Consider the following 21,349-nt stretch of genomic DNA (forward strand, 5'->3'; position numbering starts at 1 on the left):
GTACAAAACCTCTGGTAAAACTTTATTTCAATGTGAAAGCAAGAATCAAGAAAATATAAGTCTGCAAGTAAAGACAGAGGCATTCGTGACAGAGAGTCGCATGATTATGGCCATGTTTATCTGGAACTTTTTGGGCACTTGATAATAGCTCCCTGCATCGGGGTGGAGGGCTAAAGCTGCACGTCTATTCCGACAACAAAATGTGGAAAGTGTGTGGAGCGCCTGTGACATTCACAAGAACACTCACAAGGGTTCACGCAGGTGGAGCGGTTAGAGCTGTGCCACCTATCGGAAACTGCAAAAATTACATTTCCCGTCTTGGTGATGTTCACCAAGTTGCAGCAAAGTTCCTGTTCTCCAGTGCTTTCTTACTGCCTTTGACGGGAAACTTTGTAGCCATAGCATGGATGCTTCCAAATGGTGTGAATTTTTCACGGAGAAAATGTCTGCACCGCACTCAAACAGTATATCATGACCCAAAGGGCGACGTGTACGACTGCCGGATAGTGATTTCGTGCTGCTTTGAACGTAATGTTGCCCTTCGTTCAGCACTGTGCTTTCAAATCTGCTGCACAGGACACGACAGTTACAGTTTCATGTCACAAGACAGTCGCACGTCTGTGACTTTTGCATTTATCATCTTTTCTTTAGTAGGGAAAAAAAAAACAAGGGGCAGTTGTTGGTGAGGAGAGAAATGGCCTCGTTAAGTAGCTGATGCAGTCTGTTGCAGCAGCACACTCCGGAAGACTGCACTTCTGCCCAGTTCCCGTGAGCAGGTGTGCTCTTCAGGTCAGAGCTCTTCGATGTAGACAGTTGCAAAACTCCGCCTCAAAAAATCCGCCTCAAGTAACTCTGCTTCAGGTGGCTTCCTCACTGGCCCGCTATGTGGCACATGGTGGTGAATTGAGCACAAGCTAGGCTACTGGCAGGGAGAGCTCAAAGCGCGAAATGCAGTCCAGCACCCAGGAAGGCTCGACGTAGAGGGCGGCACGGCCCCCGGAAGACGGGTGGTCCTGGTCAGTCACCACCAGCACCGTCGGCTGGACGTCACCGGTGGTCGCAGGTGGCACCCGGCTGAGCAGCCGCGCCCCACCCAGAGTGAGCAGCGCAGCCAGCTCGTCGCGCGACGGGCCCCGGGAGAAGGGCCCCTGCAGCACCACACTGCAGGGCGCAAAGAGGGTGCCGCCCCCGCTGTGGCGCGCGCGACTGGGAGCCCCGCTGTTTGGGTGCTGCCGCACACCCTGGGCTTCGTGCGGGGCCTCGTCGACACGTACACCTTTCTGCAGGCACTCCTGCACCCCTGCAGCAGCGGGAGAGGTGGGGAGGAGAGAGAGACTTCTTCAAGGCGAAAAATATGCAGAACAGACGTGTGGAATACAGTGGTGGAACAAATGGGCCGAGAACATCTCAAGTCAATAAAGAACAAACAGAATAGAACCTGTTCTACTGCTCCTGAGATGTCTCGGCTGCTGCTCTAACATGATGTGGCCAGTCTGTTTTGAGGGAGACCAAAGAATGTTTAGAATATATATCAATGAAGCTGTGCTATGGTTACACTATCTATAACGAGTTCTCGTGCAGTAAATAGAACTATTTGCTTTTTTAAATCTTACAAAAAAGAAATGTTGGTAGCCTTCATGTCCCCAATACAAAATGCTGGAAGTCTTTTGATTAGGGAGCTGTTCATTAATGCGAGATCGGAGATCGTTATTCACCTTCTTGCAAGACATTTCACCCCACTGCTCACAGAGGCACCATAGTGTCTTGACTCTTCACAACTACTAACCATGGGTCTTACTCCTCACCAATGCAAGGAACGGAATAACACGATCACGCCCTTCCTTCAGTTAGATGCACAGACACCATAGCATATGAGTACGTCCAGTTCCTTGCCAAGCACACCCTTCCCAGCATTAGAAGAAAAAATACAATTCTAAGCATTCAAGTCATGATAAATGAGCATTCACAGCTCCTAGCCACTGTTTTTCAAGCTATATAGAAAGAATGTTTCCACATCCTGAACTATTCAAGGCTTGCTAACGACCTGACCACAAGGTCACACTGCATCATAAACGATTGGCGAACACTTTTGCACTGACCAGCCAGGCTTGTAAACATGAAGCACTCGGAGAGGCTGGGTGCCAGACCTTCAGCCTATAATAGTGTTGTGTAATGCAGAGACAGCAGAGACAGAGACAGTTCCCAACTGCATTTTGCTGTCACTCCAGACAGCAAAATGCAGTTGGGAGCCACATACTAACTGCACCTGCACAGTGCTGATTTGATGGAAATCCCTGAACAAGCAGCCTGTGCTTGACTTTTGCACAGCACAGTGCAATAGAAAAGTGCACGATTTGCATGTTGCAGATTAATTTCAGTTACACCACGTAAACCTGGTTCAATATGGCTTCCTGACCAACTACATCAGCTCGCTAGGCGAAAAGCAAAAACGCCCGTGTGTTCGAGACTTCGGCGCACTTTAAAGATACCCCGGTGGTCAAAATTAACCTGGAGCCCTCCAATACGGCGCGCCTCATCGCCTGCGCTGCGTCAGCGTGTTAAACCCTACAATCAATCAACTAACTCAGCTCACCTGTCTTTGATATGAGACTGTGCTCTGAATGTTGGGTAGTTATGAGCACCACATTCTTTTACATAAAAACCTGATAGCGGTGGCTGTAATTTAGAATGCAATCGGGAAAGAAGGGTGGGAGAGGATGTTGCCCTGCAAACTCACACGAGAAGTTGACAATCCAGGTCCCAGACACCATGGCGCTTAGCACCTTCAATGTCCGCTGGGAGCAGTTGCCCTTTTTGTCGCAGCTTACCACCAGGTGGGTCACTGCAAAGGCCGAAGACCAAGGGTCACTCAGCTTCTTCTACCGTGCCACCACAGGCACCAATCAATTCACTGGATTTCGACCCGCTTATCTCAAGCCAGAAGACTGGCATCTTAGGGGAGGACACCTATGTGGGTGCAGCTCACCCTGCGTGGAAAACGATGTGGCGCAGCTGCCTCCCAGCAGTCGTGCACACTGGGCCAGCTCCTGGCATTGGGCCTCGTCCAGTCCTGATGCTAGCAGCACGGGGCTGCTTTCGGGAGAAGCCTTCGGCAGGGGCTGTCGTGAAGGAGCACGACCTATTAGCACAGAGGACTGAAAGCCATCGAGTAGATGCCAAGATATGCTTTCCAAACCCCCTCGTTCATGTTGTAGCACAGGGGGCCGTTATCTCCTAAAGGAGTTCGACATGGTAAAAAGCGCACGCACTAGACGGGGTCAGAAGAAAAGACAGTGACACGGGACGAGCGCTAAGCATAAACATCAACATGTGCAGTTGATGTTTAGCGCTCATCCTGTGTCACTGTCTTTTCTTCTGTCCCCGTCTAGTGCGCTTTTTACCATGTCGAAGTCGTATCACCAACTAGCCCAAATTTCTGCGTTGAATAGTCTTCTTAAAGGATCAATGAAGACAAAACACAAGTTTGGGTTATTCGAAAGATTTCGTGTTTTATAGTGCCCCCAGCACTTGTCCGAATGCAAACGATGCTTTATTCACTGAGAAATTAATTTAAGTTAAAATTTTGATCTTCCCGCTAAATCTTGCGTTTTCGTGGTCTGCAATGACATCACAGGGCCTTGTTTACCGTTAGGGAACCTAGATGGCGCCACCATACCGCGGCAAGCGTTTGGTTTGTTTTTGCCCGCATTTAAACCTGGCTTGTTTTTGTTCTGTGAGAAAATATTCGTTCCCTGAAACAGTGCTCGCTCGACAAATGGGGTCACGTAAGACACCGTTGCTTGCGTCAATCGGCCAGTGTCGTCTGAGACAACCCCAAGCCCCGTAGTGCTGTGCAGCTAAACCAAGCATAGTGCACGCAGTACCAACAGCAGTATACGCATCGGTACTTCTATGTTTACGTGTGCTTTCGTAACTTCCACTGTTTGTCCCACCATTCTTAGGGCTTTAAAAAGAATGTGTCCTAAATTTAAGCGCAAATAGCTTGTTCGGCGAACTTATAAGCTCTGCCTAATTTTCGTTTGCTTTTGCCACCCTCCACCAATCGCAGAGCTGTCTGGTATGACATCATAGGTTCTGTTGCGGGAAATGAGCTAGTGGGTCGCATGGCCATTCCCGTTTTTCCTAATTATGTACTAGCTTATTTGAACGAAGTTTACGTTAAAGGTGGTGTCAGTATGATTCTAACGAGGCAACCTTTTGAATGAACCAAACTTGTTTTCTCTTCATGGCTCCTTTAAAGTGCAGTAGTGCAGTTCACAAAAGCAGCCTTTCCTGCTTTCAGCTTGACTAGACACAAGCAGCTGTACTCAGTTGGGCCCCATTGTATGCATGTGCCCATAGCAGCATGGCAACTGGCCAAAAGGCAAGGCAAATTTCATTACTGAGCTGGGGAAGCACAGTGCCCACCAGTTAATCTGGGTGTGCACTCGCAAAGCACGGCCATGACCTTTTTGCCAGCCACGGGTGTAACCGGTGCCAAGAAGAGCCTCCCAAGTGCAAGTTTGTTCTCCCGAACGATCTTCGATGCACTTAACCCTTTGAGGGTTTTTGCCGTACATGTACTGCGGCGGTTTTCCGTCCCGCAAGGTCTTTGCCGTACGGGTACGATTTCGAACATCCGTTTGAAATTTCGCGCCATATTAACGATGCATGCTCCCTGGGAGGTGCTGCCACCTCCTGGGACTTACAAGAAGTGTTTGAAATTTGATTGTGCTACCTTCTTGCGGTGAAAAACAGAACTCTCTGGCTTCGGCGCGTTACGGCGTCTGTACGTGTCAACGCGTTTCGTGGTTTCAGTTCCGCCACGTGATCGCATAGGAGGCGCGCGAAACTTGATCGGCGCTCGCTATCAGGGGCGGCGGAAGTTGATTTCGATTTATATTGGCGCTGCTCTTATCTTGTTTATTACCCATGCTCACTAGGTATTCTTGCCCTCCTTGCTTGGAACTGAAGTAACCTAATCGGAGACTCCGTTGCGGGGGCGGCGGAAGTTGATTTCTATCTATATTGGCGCTGCTATTAGCTTGTTTATCACCGGCGCGCATGAGTTATTCTCCCTCTCCTCGTTTACTGGGTTGCCTTCGAGTTCTTCAGATGCACGGCAAAGCGGCGATATGGCCCAACGAACTGCCCGCTCTGATGACACCGACCGCAATGACTCTTCTGACTCTGAATTTGCTCCTTTCACCGAGTCTGAATCGGAAGACAGTCTTTCTTCAGAAGACAGCTCATTTTCAGACATGCGCTTTATGCGTGCAGACTGCGATAAGCCACTGTGCGTAGACCAGTGTTTCAAGGAATACCACACTCTGAAATACTATTGAACATTTTTCAGTTCGAAGTGATGCTGACCCCAAAATACTGTTCCTGATAATTTTTTACCATTTAATCCTGACTTTAGACATTTTGTACATTCCAAATTCGCAATAAACTAATTTGGCCACTAGGGAAAGTTTTTTTCAAAAAAATTCAACCCTCAAAGGGTTAATTATCGTTGACAGCTGGCATGGACCACCACATGCTTGACATCTTTAATAGTATTAGATTTAGCTTCCTCGATCAGCTCCTGTGACCGGCTGTACGCAAGGAGTGTTTCTGAGCCACCATGACTGCTGACCTGGGGAGCAGGTGGTGCCTGGTGTGCTGGTGCAGGCGGAGACCTAAGGGCTGCCCTCATGAGCTCGGTCTGAGCCAGCGAGCTGGGAGTTCGGCCATCATTTGTCCTGCAAGAAACAAGAGAGGCACACTGGTGCACGCAGCGAAGACCAGATGATATACTATAGCGGAGTTATCAAGTGCTAATGTATCTAACAATATTGCTAATAAATGTGCCATATATACTAATAAATACCAGGCGCAAAGGAACTTGGGCACAATGACAAACTGGCACAATGCAGCACAACTCAAAAACAATGGTCACAAGTTGCTGCACTGCCCATTTTCTTTTTGATGACCACAAATTTAAACTGTCTGAGATACTGAACCCTAAATGTGCAGCCCCCTCTAAGTGACTTGCCCAATGCTAAATTTGTTGCACTGATGTGGAGAAAAAATGATTAAATTCACCGAATTACCTGGGGTAATTTTAATTTGCATGTACTTGACTGAAATACGGCCCATTGTGATTACTGCTTCTCTAGAGTAAGTTTTGCTTCAAGCTTGGCTGGTTCAACCTTATACTGTAAACAGGAGCCAAACAAATGTGTCAAAACGGGAACTTACGGTACAGAATAACCAAAATGGACACAGCGCAAACCATTGATACTCATCACCTTTTTGTCTCAGAGCTGTCCACATGCACCGCGATGTTTTTGACTCACTGCTAGCCAAACAGCCCAAATACAATTCCTGTGCAATGAGGCAATCGCACGCCACACACGATGCCGTCAGACGAATGCTGCGACTGAACTCTTCTTTGGACTGTCCAAGTGAGCACCACAACAGCAGGACCAGCGCACCTGGCATCTACACTGGCCCCCGCACTTCTTAGCAGCAGCACAACGTCAGGCACATTGCTGAGCACGGCATCGTGCAGGGGAGTGACGCCATCGGGTCCGCTCGCATTGACGCACGCGCCGGCCCCCAGCAGCAGACGCACCACCTCCAGGGCTCCCTGGCTTGAGGCCTCGTGCTGCAAGCCATGCAATCGACACACAGTGCACTGGTAGATAAGACACTGCCATCTCAGAGCAAGCACAAAGTTAGTGTCGCTGCTGTTGTTCACATCAACTGTGACATTCTTCTCTGGCACTACAAGGTGGTAAAATGTCTCCTCCACCCCTATCTGTCGGGAGCATGTTTTGAAACGGGGGAAAAGGAGGCAGAGGGGGAGAGAGTGAGAAGGTGTAGACTGGGGTTGCACAGCAGCATGGGGAAACGCTCACCAGTGGTGTCCAGCCGGCATTGTCGCGAACGTTTGGGCTGGCACCGGCACTGAGCAGCTGCTGCACCCGCGCTGCGTCACCCTGCACAGACGGCAGGCTTGTGCTGCAGCAACTGCATTTGGTGCATGGTTGGCATCACCCAAGGATTCCCGTAGTGTGTGCGTCCGGCCTGGCACTTCCTGGGATTGTAGCTTTATGAGATTGCTAAAGTATGCAGCTGAAGTGCAGGCACCTTCCAATAATATTACCGCATAGTCTTCTGCACCTCACAGAAAGAAAAGAAGCTACAATTCCAGCACGGTGAGGAGCACAGCGAGGTTATCACCCTATGGATAGCGCTAAAATTGTGGGTTTTATGAGCCAAGTGTGTAGCCGTACTGTATGCAGATGCATTTTTCTCTTTCTTCAGACATATATCTGCTATAAACCTAACAGATACGGTGAAAATTAAAGATGAAAGCTAGCGGTTTAATTCACAATGCAATTAAATGCATGCAGATACAGTCACATGTTTCTTACAGCAACATTTCTGGATTAAGGTGAAAGCAACTTTCGAGTAGCAATGTAATTTGCAAGTTTCATCTTTTTTTTTTTTTCGTAGATGCTAGAAAGCAATTCAGAGTTGGCCTACACTGCATGCGTGCGTGTGGGGGGGGGGGGAGCTGAGAATGAGCGAAAGCACAACACACCTTAATGGCTGCCACCTGCAAGGGGGTCTCACCCCGGCGGTTGCGCCTTTCGGAGGCCTTCTTGGAGACTCTGGGCGAGGCCGTGGATGTGCTGCTGCGGCACGCCTCCTCGAGTTCTACATGAAAACACACATCACAGGTTGCTCTCATTACGGGCAGCAGTATAGGCAGGTGTTTTTACCTAACTGTGGCTCATGCAGAATTAAGCCCTTGTACATGTGACAGTGGTGCAACAACCAGTTCTTAACAGTCAGAGCACAAGAGTAAAAGGTATCACTTTCAGATCACGCAACACCCCGATAGGAATATTTTGTGTATACTCGGCTACCTCCCGTACACTCGGCTACCTCCGACGCAACCTCAAGTGCACATCCCCCGACATAAAAAAACTAGCTTTCATCACCTTCGTCCGACCTAAACTTGAATATGCTTCAGCAATCTGGAATCCTTCACAAGCCTACCTGATAACTAAATTAGAGTCCATCCAAAATTGTGCAGCTCGCTTCATATCTTCGCTATACTCACACAAAACCAGCGTTACCGAGCTCAAACACTCTCTTTCCCTCCCAACTCTTGAATCCCGCCGCTTGATCACCCGTCTATGCCTTCTTCACCGCTTCTACTATCATCCACGCTCAAGACATCAATTGCTCCAATCTGCACACAGAACTTCATCGTGCATAAATCACAGCAAACCTATTGCACGTATAAATGGCCAGACGGCAGCATTTATCACCTCATTTTATCCTAATGCAATAGCCCTCTGGAATGCCTTACCGGATGACTCCGCATCATGCGCCGTCAGGGAAACGTTCCGTGCAAAGATGAACCAACATTTTTTCAAGCATCTCTCCTGATAATTTCAACTACTCCGTGTTTATCGCTAATCGTTTTAGAATTGTACTTTGTTTTGCTCTGCAATTGTTTAACATATGTAAAACATCGTTTATTCTTCTTTATTTTGTTCTAGTTCGTTCATGTGATTTCTGAGTCCTGTCTCCTGTGTAAACTTATTTGCTTTTATTTATTCATTTGCATTTTTCCGTTCAACATTGTACCCTATCTTGTCACTTGTCCCCCCTTATGTAATGCCTTCGGGCCCTTAAGGGCGAAATAAATGAAATGAAATGAAATACACATTCGTTTATACATGCTTGTCAGGTGCCTTTCCGACTTGCAACATAAGTGAATGGCATTACTTTAGGCTTTATGTTTCTTAGCATGCTCTTCGGTGCAGTGAACAACAATCTTAAAATCTGCCACGATACTAGTGAAATTCATCTATGCCACGGTTGCTTCTTTTGAGGCTTCTTTTGGGTGTGTACTTTTTATGCAAAACGAATCCACGCTCCTTGAGGCAGGACTTCATTGTAGATATGCTTAGTGCCAAAGTTGAAAAAAATGCCAGCCGCGTGAGTATGCACCAATGTGTTTTTGGGAGTGATAAGACTTGACACTGAAAAGAAACTGTAATGATAAGGACACGATAGTGTTTACTATACGACGTCCTTGGACATGAGCCAGTTTTTAAGGAAGAGACTGCATCCTGGCAAAACTCTGGCTTTTTGCACTTTTAATTTTTTTTAGTAATGAAGGTGAAGTGCAGGGGTGAGTGGTATTTGCATGAAGCCTGAACTAGGAATAAAGGGTGCAATTAACCGAAACATCAAAACCGTTTGGTAGGTGAATGCATGCATTGCGGCAGCTATAACTAAAATAGTAAACACGTGTTGCACATGAGCATTTTTCACATTAATCTTTGAATACTCCAGCATCAAAGACAATGACTAGCTTTGTTTTGTGTGTGCGATTAGTAACAGCATTGGTGATTTAAAAAATGGCTGATCGTTTACTATAGTCCCCAATGCAAAATTTGTGCGCAGCGTGAACTGCAATCTTTTCGGTCAAGGAGCATAGTTGCTGCGTCTCTGGAAGTGATCGCGTGATTAGCGAGCACATGGCAGCGCGCGCTACTTAGCCGTTATCTCGCAACGTGCCACTGCCACCGAGCATGTTGTTGTAAATCGTGTTTGAACCTCCCATGCAAGTGTCACGTGGTTCAGATGAGCCACGTAATGAGAAGCATGTCTCACTGCCTCCCCCTCACACTTTCGCCACACTTTCCTCCACCATTTTCTTTCTGTCTTTGACTGCTCGGTTTCGTCGCCGCCGTCAAACCACAGTAGCGGCCGCCAAAGTGCTGCACTCTAAAAGTAGATGCGTTTTAAGCTACCTTTGGCCAGTCATGAAGACCATACTCGCCCACAGGGGTCTGGTGATTACAGCAAATATTGTAACAATACGAAAGCTGTCAGACCCCACTACCATTATGTTTAATCTGAATCTGGGGCATTCAGCTTTTGTTGAGATGTACATTCTCTGTTGATTTTTGCCACAAGGTATCAAATGTGCATTCTGATATACATATGTGTTAATCAATCTTACACCAGTTTGGCGCAAAACTGGTTAGCATCAGTTCATGGTCTCAATACACAAATGACTGCGTTCTAGGTACACCACCAGCTTGCTTATAGGCACCTTGGATGCCAACGGAGAGGGATATCGCATTATATACTCACAGTAACAAAGGGTTCAGTACGATGTCACGAAAATGATTTTTAAAAGGCAGCACAAGTCTTCCATAGTAGCAAAGTCGCAAAATTTCAGTCGATGGTAATTGTTTCATCGTTACGTCACTTCTGCAGTTTCTCTTAATTGTTTAACAAGAATTCTAATGAAAAAAAAAAAAAAAAATCCCAGGCCATCTCCACCAACGTGAAACCTGGGGAGCGGCGAACCATGCATTGTATAAGTGTATTCAAAAATTGCAAGTTTCTCTCTTGCCACACGGCGCATGCTGATTGGGTGCCAGAGAAGGGCCAGTGGGAGGAGCAATCGTGCACTTGCTGAGGCGGTGGCGCCCTCTCTTGCGATGAACCTGATCTAAGCAATTAAACGAGACAGACTGGGCGTAAGTTGTCGTCGTGTCATATGCCGCAGCATGCTAAGAAGTATGCTTTACAGGAGAAAACCTGGTGTTTGAAACCAATTTTGAGACGTAATTTAACAAATTTGTTACCAATGCAATTAAATCCCAATTATTCCTGTATTTCAAATTAGTTTAAATCATGTTAGTTTATTTTGAACCAGTTTTATCCATTATACACTTTTTTTTTACCATTGTTTGACAACTCGATTTACCGTGTTGATATGACACGACGACGACAGGAGACGCAGACAACCCGAGCCTCTAAACCGCTTCACCCCTAAAACTTGCATTGAAAAGAAAACGTGAATGCTCAGGAGAACAAAGCAGGGAGGTGCAGAAGGGAGATGCCCATACAGAGGTTTCACATTCTGGCAGCACGTGCTGTTTCCAAGTGTGCTGGTTACGGTCACTTGCAGGTATGGTTATCCAAAACGCAGCCGCAGCAGTGCGCACTGCGAGGCCAACTTACCCTGGACTTCCTTGGCATCTATGCTGTGCACTTGCTCCGATGTCGGCTCACTGGCTTCAGCTGGCAGCACTGTGAACACAAAACAAGGACTTGCAATAATGACGTTACACCTGCTCAAGTAGCCGGTTGCACTGAGGCATGTTAGCAGCTGTAGCTTGAGACAGTGCATCAGCCCAAGAAAAACAGGCAGCACTACAAAGACTTGCCCCATTTGGTCTGTACCTTAACAAGTGTAGGGTAGCCGCAGCAAGACTCGCTGCCACTTCCGGCACTATTTCATCTGGCGTGCAGTTGCATTTTCTCTACCGTTCTGACTTGTGTGACCAATGAACGTTTTCAGTGCAGCATGAGTGATAATAAGGGCCATGAAAAGTGCATCAACGCATGCATAGCAGGAAGCCTACTCATGATGCTGAACAAGCTGCGGACAATCCACAGTCTCCTGATGGCTCATTTGTTGCTCACAAGCTCAACTGAGTCAACCCACACACACTTACACATGCAGCTGTCGCCTGCCCTGTAGCAAGAGCAGGACAGAAGGGGAAACGGCACTTTCTTGGGCAGCCAGATAACATCACAAGGCCTTGGCCAAGATTAAGGTAGTGGCATCTGTCGTTTGAGAAGAAACTGCATGGCTTGGCCACAATCGGCATTTCACTGCACAGCCCCAGAATGAATTGCAGCCGCTATCATTTTGTCCGTCAGATGCCGGTACCCTCTCATTCACCGTTGCAGCTACGAAGCTTCGCAGTCCGCATTGGTTTTCGTAATACATTATCTGTTTGCTCGCCCGCGCCAGTTTCTCCTCCTATATATTCTTGCTGCTGTCCCTGCTGGCCCTGTAGACGTTTCCTATCACAGGCAGCCTTCTGCCTAGGTACTTGCTGTTTTGCCATGCACATCAAGGAACAGGGTGGCATGCAAAGTTTTTATTTGACATTCCACCCCACATTCCTCTGCTGATAACTTTGACCAATTATTTTGGCTCGCATTGAGTGACACTCACCATGTGTGCACTGCAGCGATTATGACTGACTGCTGTGTACGCTGATGCACAAAGAGACATCACCGCTGCCTGGCACAGAACTTGCCATCCCTACCATGGTGACTGCATAATAACGGAATGAAAAACAAGTCTTTTTATTGTCTTACCAACATGTGATTTAGCAGCATCTTGCAAATCATCCCCTGTGGGTGCTGTCCCTGCAGCAAAGTGAGATATTGACATTTTTGACACGAATGCTTTAGCTATGGGAAAAATGAAGATAACAATCTATGATCAGCCCTGACCTTTATGGTGATAAACATGCGCTAAAGTTAGCTAAGCTGCCGAAAAGTATACAGGTGGCGTCAAAAGTAAGCCGCATTTTACATCGAATGACTTCAAATGTTGTGCCGTAATTCAGGCTTGCACTGCTCGTTTCAGAAGGAAATACCAGAAGATGTATTAGCGCTATTGGAAACTGTGCTAAAAATCGCTGTTGTGGGAACACGACTCGCCTAGCCTTTCTAGAGATTTTTCAACAATTTTGCATCAGCAGATTCTATGACACGAGAATGCAAAAGCGTTTCTTTTGGCTACGTTCGCCTTCTGACGATGTGAACACTACAACTTTGACATCGGGTTAAGTTCAGCTACATATGTACAATCGTCACTGTCTACGCTGCTGCTACACTGTCTACTCAGAAACTGAAGGTCAACTCAGACTGTGGGCAATATTTTTGATGCACGCCCTATGGAACATGTCGCAACCAATGGGAGTTGAGAGCACTATCGCCAACCCAACCAATTAAAGCTTTCTTCGTCAATTTGAACGCCGGCCACAGCAATGTTTAGCACTTGTTGTCGTGCTTTGTTTCTTGACATGTTGGCAGGGAGTCAGGTTGTGGTTACGCAATATTCTTGAAATCACTTTATCGCTCAGCGAATCAGTGTGGAAAAAGTGAATGCATTAGTACTCTCTTACCGTCTGGGAGCGTAGGGGCTGAAAGCAGCTGCCCGAGTTTTGTGGCACAAGCAAGTACACCGCTTATTTGGGGGTCGGGCTTGAGCTCTCGCTGCGTGGTTGGCGAGCCGCAGACGCCGCACGCGTCTCTACGACTGAGGCAGCACCTGCATTGCAAAGTCGCGCGTCGTTCAGGGCACACCACCGCTGTTATCGGAAGCTCTGGCTTACTTGCAAACTGTGTGGCCGCACAGTCCCACGATATGTGGCTCCCGCAGCAGTCCCTCGCTGAAACACGAACATGACGCGCGCAGTGGGGTCAGAACGGGAAAACTCAAATGTCATCGTGGACTTACCACTGCGGACATTTCAGGACCGAAAGCAGCTCCTCTAACGCGCGTTTAGTTGCTTCCATGGTCTCAGCCAAATGTTATTGATTTGTACTTTCTGTATCCTTTTTTATTTACTACAGTTTATACTTTGCTGCTCTGCTGGTAGGTGAGGGATACGGATCATGGACTATTTTGGCGCGCTTATACGGACTCTTGCTATTTTGACGGAAAATTCAAGTGTGTTCGAGAATGACAACACCAGTGTAACTCACTCAGTGTGACGTAAACTCCTTTTTGCCCAAGCCATGCAGGTTTTGATGCATTGTTTTTATTCGTTTCTTTCTTTAAAAAATTTTGTGAGTTTAGGCATATAATTTTGGTAATGCTTCGCACTAACAGCAAAACATCTCCCACAGCACAAATGTCACAAATCAAGATAGGTGTAGGCCTCCCCGTCGATATAACGAACGGTACAGTGGGCGCTGGCGGCGGCAGTAAGCCGTCATGGCTGGTGGCAAGTGGCCGAACTTACCACCCAACGTTCTGGAGCATATTTTCTGTTACTTGGACCTCAACTCGGCGCGCAACTGTGCTCTTGTGTGCAAAAACTGGCACGTGCTACTGAGCGACGAAAACAACGATGTGTGGCGTCAGCAGTGCGCGCGCAAGCTGGCCGACGCCGCGCTCAAGTCGGACCTTTTGTGGAGCGTGCCCAGCTTCAAAGGCAAGCTGCGGGCCTACTACTACGCCTGGGACCCGCACGAGTGCTCGCGGAACATCTACATCAAGCCGAACGGGTTCACGCTGCACCGGAACCCGGTAGCGCAGAGCACGGATGCGGCCAAGGGCAAGCGCGGCTTCGCCGAGGGCCGCCACTGCTGGGAAGTGTGGTGGGAAGGCCCGCTGGGAACGGTCGCCGTGGTGGGCATCGCGACGCGCGACGCGCCCGTCCAGTGTCCGGGCTACGTGGCGCTGCTCGGCTCGAACGCGCACTCCTGGGGCTGGAACCTGGTGGACAACCACCTGCTGCACAACGGCGACAGCCAGGGCAGCTACCCGCTGCTCAACAATGCGCCCAAGTACCAGGTAATGAGGGAAGCTGGTGCCGCTGCTTCTGCGCGCTCTGTGAGAAAATTCCGAAGTGGAAGCATCTTTCGGGCGCGGTAAAGTCCTCTTCATCGTCGACGACCACCCATCACCGTATGCTGCTCGCATTTCCAAAAAAGGCCGTCACTTTTATGGCATCTAATTCGGCGCTGATTGCTGATTGGAGGGAATTAGTAGGTGCATTCATGAGCACGCACGCCCTCACTTAATCCGCACCGAACGTCGGTGAGGAGTGGGTGACATGACCTCCAGGGGGGATGTGGCGTGTTATCCAGCGGAATCGTGGTCCCTCCTGACGTGTCATTCTCCTGTGTTGGCTACTCGGCCGTCGTGGCCTCTCATTTTTGGGGGGCAGCATGCTCTTCGCAGTGGGGCATCTTGGTGACGCTTATCAATTGGTCCCTTCTTATTTATTTATTTATTTATTTACAATACTTTCAGGGCCAAGAGGCACTACAGAAAGGAGGGGGGGGGGGGGGGTACAGACCTATGACATCGAACAACGGGAGTACATAGTATTACTGCACACGGTAACAAATGAGGTTTTGTAGGGCAGTCTTGAATTGGGAATGTTCTGAGATGGCAGCAGTGGAGGCGGGAAGGTGGTTCCAGTCAACCCTTGTTCTTGGAATGAAAGAATCATTATAAAGGTTAGTCCGACAAGAAAGAACACCAAGAAGAAACACCAATGTCGTGGTGGTGGCGACCCACAACATGCATGATTTGAGTGTCCACAATGGTGAGTGCAGTGGTAGTGCGAGGGTGAGCGACCACACACACGTCCTACAGCTGTGAGCAGGGATGCCTGAATGAGGGCAGGACAATAAACCAGATAGAGAACACACAGTCAGTTTCCAAATGTCAGTGTACTCATTCTTGTGTTTCTGCTTGTTTTGTCCTCTGTATAGTTTCATGAACTTGACGACAGGCACAGGATATTTTATGTACCACCCCTAATACTGAAATAGCCTCCTGAGTAGAGGCCAGCAGTATCAATGAATAAGCCGGATCTGCAGTGCGTCTCAAGTGGCAGTCTTCCTAAAGTCCTTGTTGGGCCTGGGCATGGTCTAGCCCAGGTGTGGCAGTCCGAGTGAGAGTGTGCCGTCCTTCCTCAGGTGGGCGAGCGACTACGGGTGATCCTCGACTGTGAGGACAACACGCTGGCCTTTGAGCGCAACTACCAGTTCCTCGGGGTCGCCTTTCGGGGCCTGCCCGACAAGGTTCTCTACCCGGCTATCTCGGCTGTCTACGGCAACACCGAGGTCTCCATGGTGTACCTGGGGTGCCCGCTCGACGGCTGATTCGACCACCCCCGAGAACACCACGGATTCTGTTCTTCGGGGCCACCACCGCTGGGACAGCTGGGCTGCAGTGACGGTGAGCCTGTCCACTCCTACAATAGCTGTGGCACCTCTGTGCCGAGGTGAATAGCCATCCTTACTGACATCAGCTAGCACCAAGGCGAGCAAAGATGCTGCTCTTGAGTTGATAGCATGTGGCAGCACCTTTCGCCGTATCGTAAAAATAGCCCTCCGAGGTGCCAAGGAAGTGTCATATGGGTGAAGCACTCGCGTCACTACTAAGCACTTATTTTAAAACTTCGAAATTCAGACTCAGTGGCATGCAAAAGATGCGTGTCACTGAGCTTGAATTTTTGAAAACCTCAGTTTGATTGTGGCTATCATCCCTTTGTTTATTTCTGCATAGTTTATTCTAGTGCGCATGCTCACACTGATAATACCTGTCTATATAAGGCGATGTTTCAAATAAATTTTATTTGCGAGTGAGCGCTTGTTCTGCCGTTCTTCCTTGTGTCATTGTCGAAGTTGTGCTCTGTTTCTATCACTATAAACACAGTTATCAGTGTGTTAACTGCACGTTAGCACTCCAGTGATATGATCAAACAGAACCAAGGCCCCACTACAATCACCCAGTCTTGTTTTTTGGTGGTGGCTTAGGCCGGCAGCCGCTTCACACAAACAAGTATCTGTGACGTTGTGCACAAACCGTTGGAAAAGTGGCTGGGGAGTTGCCATGGCCTCATCTGTTTTCACTAATACCTCAGTTATTTGTGTGATGTTTGCGATAAAATTTGTATCGTTGTTATTGGGACAAAAGTCTTTTCAGTAGGTCTCTTTTTTTTGCCTGCTCAGAGCAGCTCTGAGCAGTTCCAAGCAGCCCCAAGCTGCTCCCGCCATAGATGTTCTATGGGCAAATAAAATACGGAGCTGCTTGGAGCTGCTCAGAGCTGCTCTGAGCAGGCAAAAAAAAGAGACCAAATGAACCAAACTTGTATTTTGTCTTCGTTGCTCCTTTAAAAAATTACTCTATGTCAGTAGGTTGCAGGATAAAACTTCTTATTGAAAGGTTTGGGTGTGCAAGCAATGTCACTGTTTTGCTATCATGTCTTCTCCTCTGCGATAGCAAACCGCTGCCAGTCAGTAGTCTGAGGCAATTTTGTTCTTAACAAAGGCTTGCATCGAGAAAATAAATTCAAGAAAGGCAGAAAATGGGCCCTGCTTTTGAGACCTCGTGATCCTAAGACACCAGCCTACATGTATTTCCTGCTGCTTGTGTGAGCCTTTATCAACCCGTGATCATTACTTTTTGTGACCCACAGTACAGTCGGCAAAACGCTTGTCTGTAACGCTCGAGCGGCGTGCTCTGGACTGCGTGGGAGACATCTAGTGATAACGCCTGGTTTGAGACTGGTAAAATGTGAGCATGTGCGAAACGCATTAGCGCGATAGCTGTTTCCCTTGTCGTTGTGCCCGTCGCCTTCGCTTGTGTACCTTCTCTCACCGTGAGAAGCGCTGTCGGGCCAGGAAACAGAAAGGGAAATTAGCAAGTGTTAGTAGAGCGTTGGCTGCGTTTAACTACGTGCAACGCTTAAGTTTCACGACGCCCTTTGCAATTTAGACAGGAGTTTTTTCTGTATGCAAGAAAATGAACCACAATCGCCAAAAACGCATCGCCGCCAGTGTTCTAAAGTGACTACATATTGGTCCATGATGGCCTGCACAGTGCATAAAGTATTGTGGCGTTAGCCCGTCGGTAGTGGCCTACGAATCAGAGAGCAGAAACCGGATAGTGGTGCATGCGATACTCGTGAAGAGTAGTAGCACTGAACCATGACGCAATGAACAGCTGTGCGCCAAAGCTAATGCAGACTGAAAACCTGCACAGCACGGTAGCGCATGCATGCAGCGCTTATCACGGTCAAAGAAGGTACGGAATCTAAGGCTACGGGCACAGCGAGAGAAACACAGCCATCGCGCTGATACAGGCCGCGCATGCTCACATTCTAATGGCCTCAAACTATGCGTTATCACTAGGTGTCTCCCGGGCAGTCCGTAGCACACCGCTCGAGCGTTATAGACAAGCGTTTTGCCGACTGTACAAGGGGAAAGCTAAATTAGGTTTCTGGATACAGAAATACACACAGATCTCCTGTCTTGGCAGAGCCTCAACTGTGTGCAACTAATGACAGGCTGCTCTGGGTGGAAAGTGGGCACTACGTGTGATTGCTGACTGTAATTAACCGCAGGGCCACACGCTAGGCATATTGTAGAAGCGCAAGTTAATATTGTTGCGATGCAGAGACAGCGTATAGATATATTTACAATGCACTAGTGGTCACAGCAGCAGGGAACCAGCGTCTTCTCCCTTGCTTCTACCAGTCAGGGTCCAGTGGCCGAGAGCATGTCCTTTTTCCATTTCATGGTTCCGAGAGCACCGTGACAATATTACGCTGCCTGCACATTGTCCACTCATTCGTAAACATCAGGGAGTGGCATGGTCACAATTTCTTTATTCTTTGAAATTTAGGCTTCTTGGCATGTCAGTGTGAAGTGGAGACGTGTGCATTACTTTTATGGCCCAGCCTGGCTAGTTTGGCACAGTCAGTGACAACAGTGGCCGTAACAGGAAATTAAGGCATGAATTAAATCTTTTCATTATTGGAAGTAATGAGCACTCTTTTTTGCTTGTTTAGTTGTGCTGCAAGCATGCAGGCGTAGAATGCATGCTTATTTCAACAGTCCCTGTGCATTCAGCAGGTCGCTGAAGGTGGAGTCAAGGAATTTATAGCAAGACTGGCACAGTATGAGTAAACGTCACACTGGGATCATTAGAATATGTTTAACTGATACCAATGATACAGACAGCACCACATGGTGTTGGGTTCAGCAGGTGCCAGATGTAACGCAATAGTACTTTGTCATCTGCCCTCCCAGGGTAGAGCAGTCTGCGTGGCAAGGGGTTTGTTCTCCTCGCACACTGTACAGGAAATTTTTCGTATTTTAAATTTGACACCAGCATATGCGCTCTGCCATTGTGGGCACTGCTTGGTCAGTGCATCCGTATTGGTGGAAGGAGTTGCCATTATTACTATGAATGGGGAATCTGGCAAAATCATCTGGTTCTTTCGATAGCGGTCACTTCTGAGGCATTCACGATGTGCCATAATGGGCCACCAACAAAGGCTCGTGGTGAAAGCCAGGCACTTTGCTTGATCGGTGCCCTGTGATTTGGCTTGGGCTTTGATACGTTATCCTTCCACTAGTGCTGCGAGTAATGCCTGCAATTGTGTGCCACAAGGATTCCAGGCCAAAATTGAGGTGTGGGGCCGGCTGGCTTCCAAACTAGTGCTTATTTGCTGTGCATGTACGGGCACTGTTCTCCCCATATGGCATATGAGGTTGTGCGGTCTCCTTGAGTTGCTTTGCCTTAGTGAATCATAAACAAAATGGACAGCACTGACGAGTGCTCATGGTGAGAAGACAAAATCCAACTGGCTCGTACCCTGTCAACCCTGTTACTATAGTGTTTTTTCCCCCCGCGAAAGTAGACATTGAGAAATGTTGCTTGGCATTTGTTCTAGGTGCTCCCGAGAAGAGTGGTGGCCAAGGACAGCTCAGACGCCTGACGGGTGCATCACAGTGGTTGGAACTTTTGCCCAGAACACTGGCCTGCTCATCCCCATCCCTTACTGTCCACACGTGGTTGATGAGCCAGGACAAGCTCTTCAGGTCACGAGCGTTTCCAGGTGTGCGTGCTGCTTGTCGAACGAAGTGTGCACTGCGTTTTCACTTTTGGAGAACATGTCAAAAGTCTGGTCATTTTTATCCAGCTGCGTTTTAGGGCGCACCAAAAATGCAAATGGTTGTTCACAGGACAGGTAGCAACTTCAGTTGCAAGAATTTGGTGTAGCTCGCACAGTTCATGAAAGGCAGTTATGAGGTGACCACATCGACCGTGGTAGCCACACTCTGTTTGGGTGCTCCTGTGCCGCTTTCTAGGTTTAGCCTTGGCCCCCAATTGTGCTAGTTACCAACTGATTTGCTTTCTGTGATGGAGTGTGGTGTGTCTCGTCATAGGCTAGGCACAGCATTGCTCTGAATGTCTGTATGAGGTGCCTTTTCCACCCAAGGGACCTACTTCCTTTATTTAAGGCACCATAGGAGTAATAAACGAGTCATTTTCACGGGTTCCACGTATTTTTGTCTTGCTCTATTCTTGTCTTTCACCAGCACAATCAATGCCTCTCTGACAGTGAGAAAATGAACTTTTCACATTGTTGTAATCTGACATTCATAAATTTGTCACTGCTAATTGTCTTTGAGGCTAAAACACATGAGATCACATTCAGATTTCCCACACATCATTGCAAAAATTTGCACACATGGCAGCCATTTTTGCTCTTTTTCTGAATATGCTAATTGGAGCAAGCTACTAAACTAACTCTGGGTGAAACGTTAAGGTACAACTAGGTCATGATTAAGCTTTTATGGCACCAGACCAACCTTTTGCTTAAATATATTTAAACAAAACATTCATTTCACGAGCTATAGTTTATTTTACGCCTTTGAACAAAGTGAAATGTTCATTTGTGGAATGAACCAAAAGGTTCATTCGTACTTGCGTACTTGCGTACGCTTTTGGGTACTGCGGTTTATGACGTCACAAAATTGGTGAACAGGGAGAGCTCATTGGAGAAGCGTCTAGATATTTTCCTCGAATAAACAGTTCCAAAGTGGTTGAGCGCATAAACTTAAATCAAAGCTTTCCGTGAGTTCATCATATCTAAGAACACAGACTACAGCTTTTATACACTGCGAGGCAGGCTGCTTCCCTCACTATTCAGTCAGCCATCATGCTTTTAGTTTCATTTTCGAAAAGCATTGGTGCACAATTGGTGAAGCCAGTAACCTACGATGGTGAGTGCCCGAGCTTCAGCGAGCAATATACCTGGCAGGTAGCAGCTCCAGTCCCTTCATTAGAAGCACCAAAAGGAACAAGGTGCACTGCAGGTGGTTAAGCGACTAGCCTGACCTTCTAATCTCCCGTTCTCTGCGTGTGGAGGAGGAGGAGTAACACCTTGTTTAAAATGTTGCTATCGGTGAAGCGCGCCCGGTGCGAACATAATCGCCTGTGAAATCGGCTTGCTGCGAGTGAGCTAACCGATCCGCCCTTGTGCTTTTCTGTTCACCTTGAGCTGTCGTTGATAATTGGTAAAGCAGTGGGGGAACTGCCGCGCCAAGAGGGTCATCCTGCTCCAAAAGCGTGGTAATTTGAAAAATTGCTCCATGTCTGCTCCAGAACAATCGCAGGGTAATTAATGGTGGTTTCTCCCGGGAATGAAAATGAAATGGAATGTAGTACTGCCATTTTTTGTGAGGTGAAGCAGCGTCTGCTATTTTTCCACTAATGCTCGCCGACTCGCAGATTGCCAAGAACTTCTAGTGCAGCAGAAAGTTTCTTACATGGTGTCTGACGGATGGGGCCTTTATTTCAAGGACATTGTAGTCTAGGAGTTGAATACACCCGGAGTCTTTTTCACAATCCAAATTGACGAGGCACCAATTCTGGCACAGTGCTGCCAACAGCGTGATACGCTCGTGAGATTATGTT

The 21,349-nt window shown here is 47.8% G+C and overlaps 2 protein-coding genes across 2 annotated transcripts; one reads left to right on the forward strand and one right to left on the reverse strand.

The window, feature by feature from the left end:
- On the reverse strand, positions 1-13,607 carry LOC144170598 (uncharacterized). Its single transcript, XM_077700502.1, has 12 exons — positions 13,355-13,607; positions 13,230-13,286; positions 13,020-13,165; positions 12,205-12,255; positions 11,053-11,121; positions 7,595-7,710; positions 6,906-6,986; positions 6,480-6,652; positions 5,639-5,744; positions 2,987-3,119; positions 2,738-2,842; positions 1-1,300 (listed from the first exon to the last, which is right to left on the reverse strand). Exons 1-12 carry the CDS (start codon positions 13,411-13,413, stop codon positions 915-917), a joined length of 1,482 nt encoding a protein of 493 aa, XP_077556628.1. The 5' UTR covers positions 13,414-13,607; the 3' UTR covers positions 1-914.
- Positions 13,608-13,719: 112 nt separating this feature from the next.
- On the forward strand, positions 13,720-19,935 carry Fsn (F-box synaptic protein). Its single transcript, XM_077700503.1, has 3 exons — positions 13,720-14,416; positions 15,553-15,814; positions 19,320-19,935. The coding sequence occupies exons 1-2, from the start codon at positions 13,835-13,837 to the stop codon at positions 15,736-15,738; spliced, it is 768 nt and encodes a 255-aa protein (XP_077556629.1). The 5' UTR covers positions 13,720-13,834; the 3' UTR covers positions 15,739-15,814; positions 19,320-19,935.
- Positions 19,936-21,349: the final 1,414 nt, after the last annotated feature.

This window comes from Haemaphysalis longicornis, unplaced genomic scaffold, assembly GCF_048455015.1.
Source record: "Haemaphysalis longicornis isolate Haplotype H1 unplaced genomic scaffold, Haemaphysalis longicornis Haplotype H1 scaffold_2, whole genome shotgun sequence".
NCBI lineage: Eukaryota > Metazoa > Arthropoda > Arachnida > Ixodida > Ixodidae > Haemaphysalis > Haemaphysalis longicornis.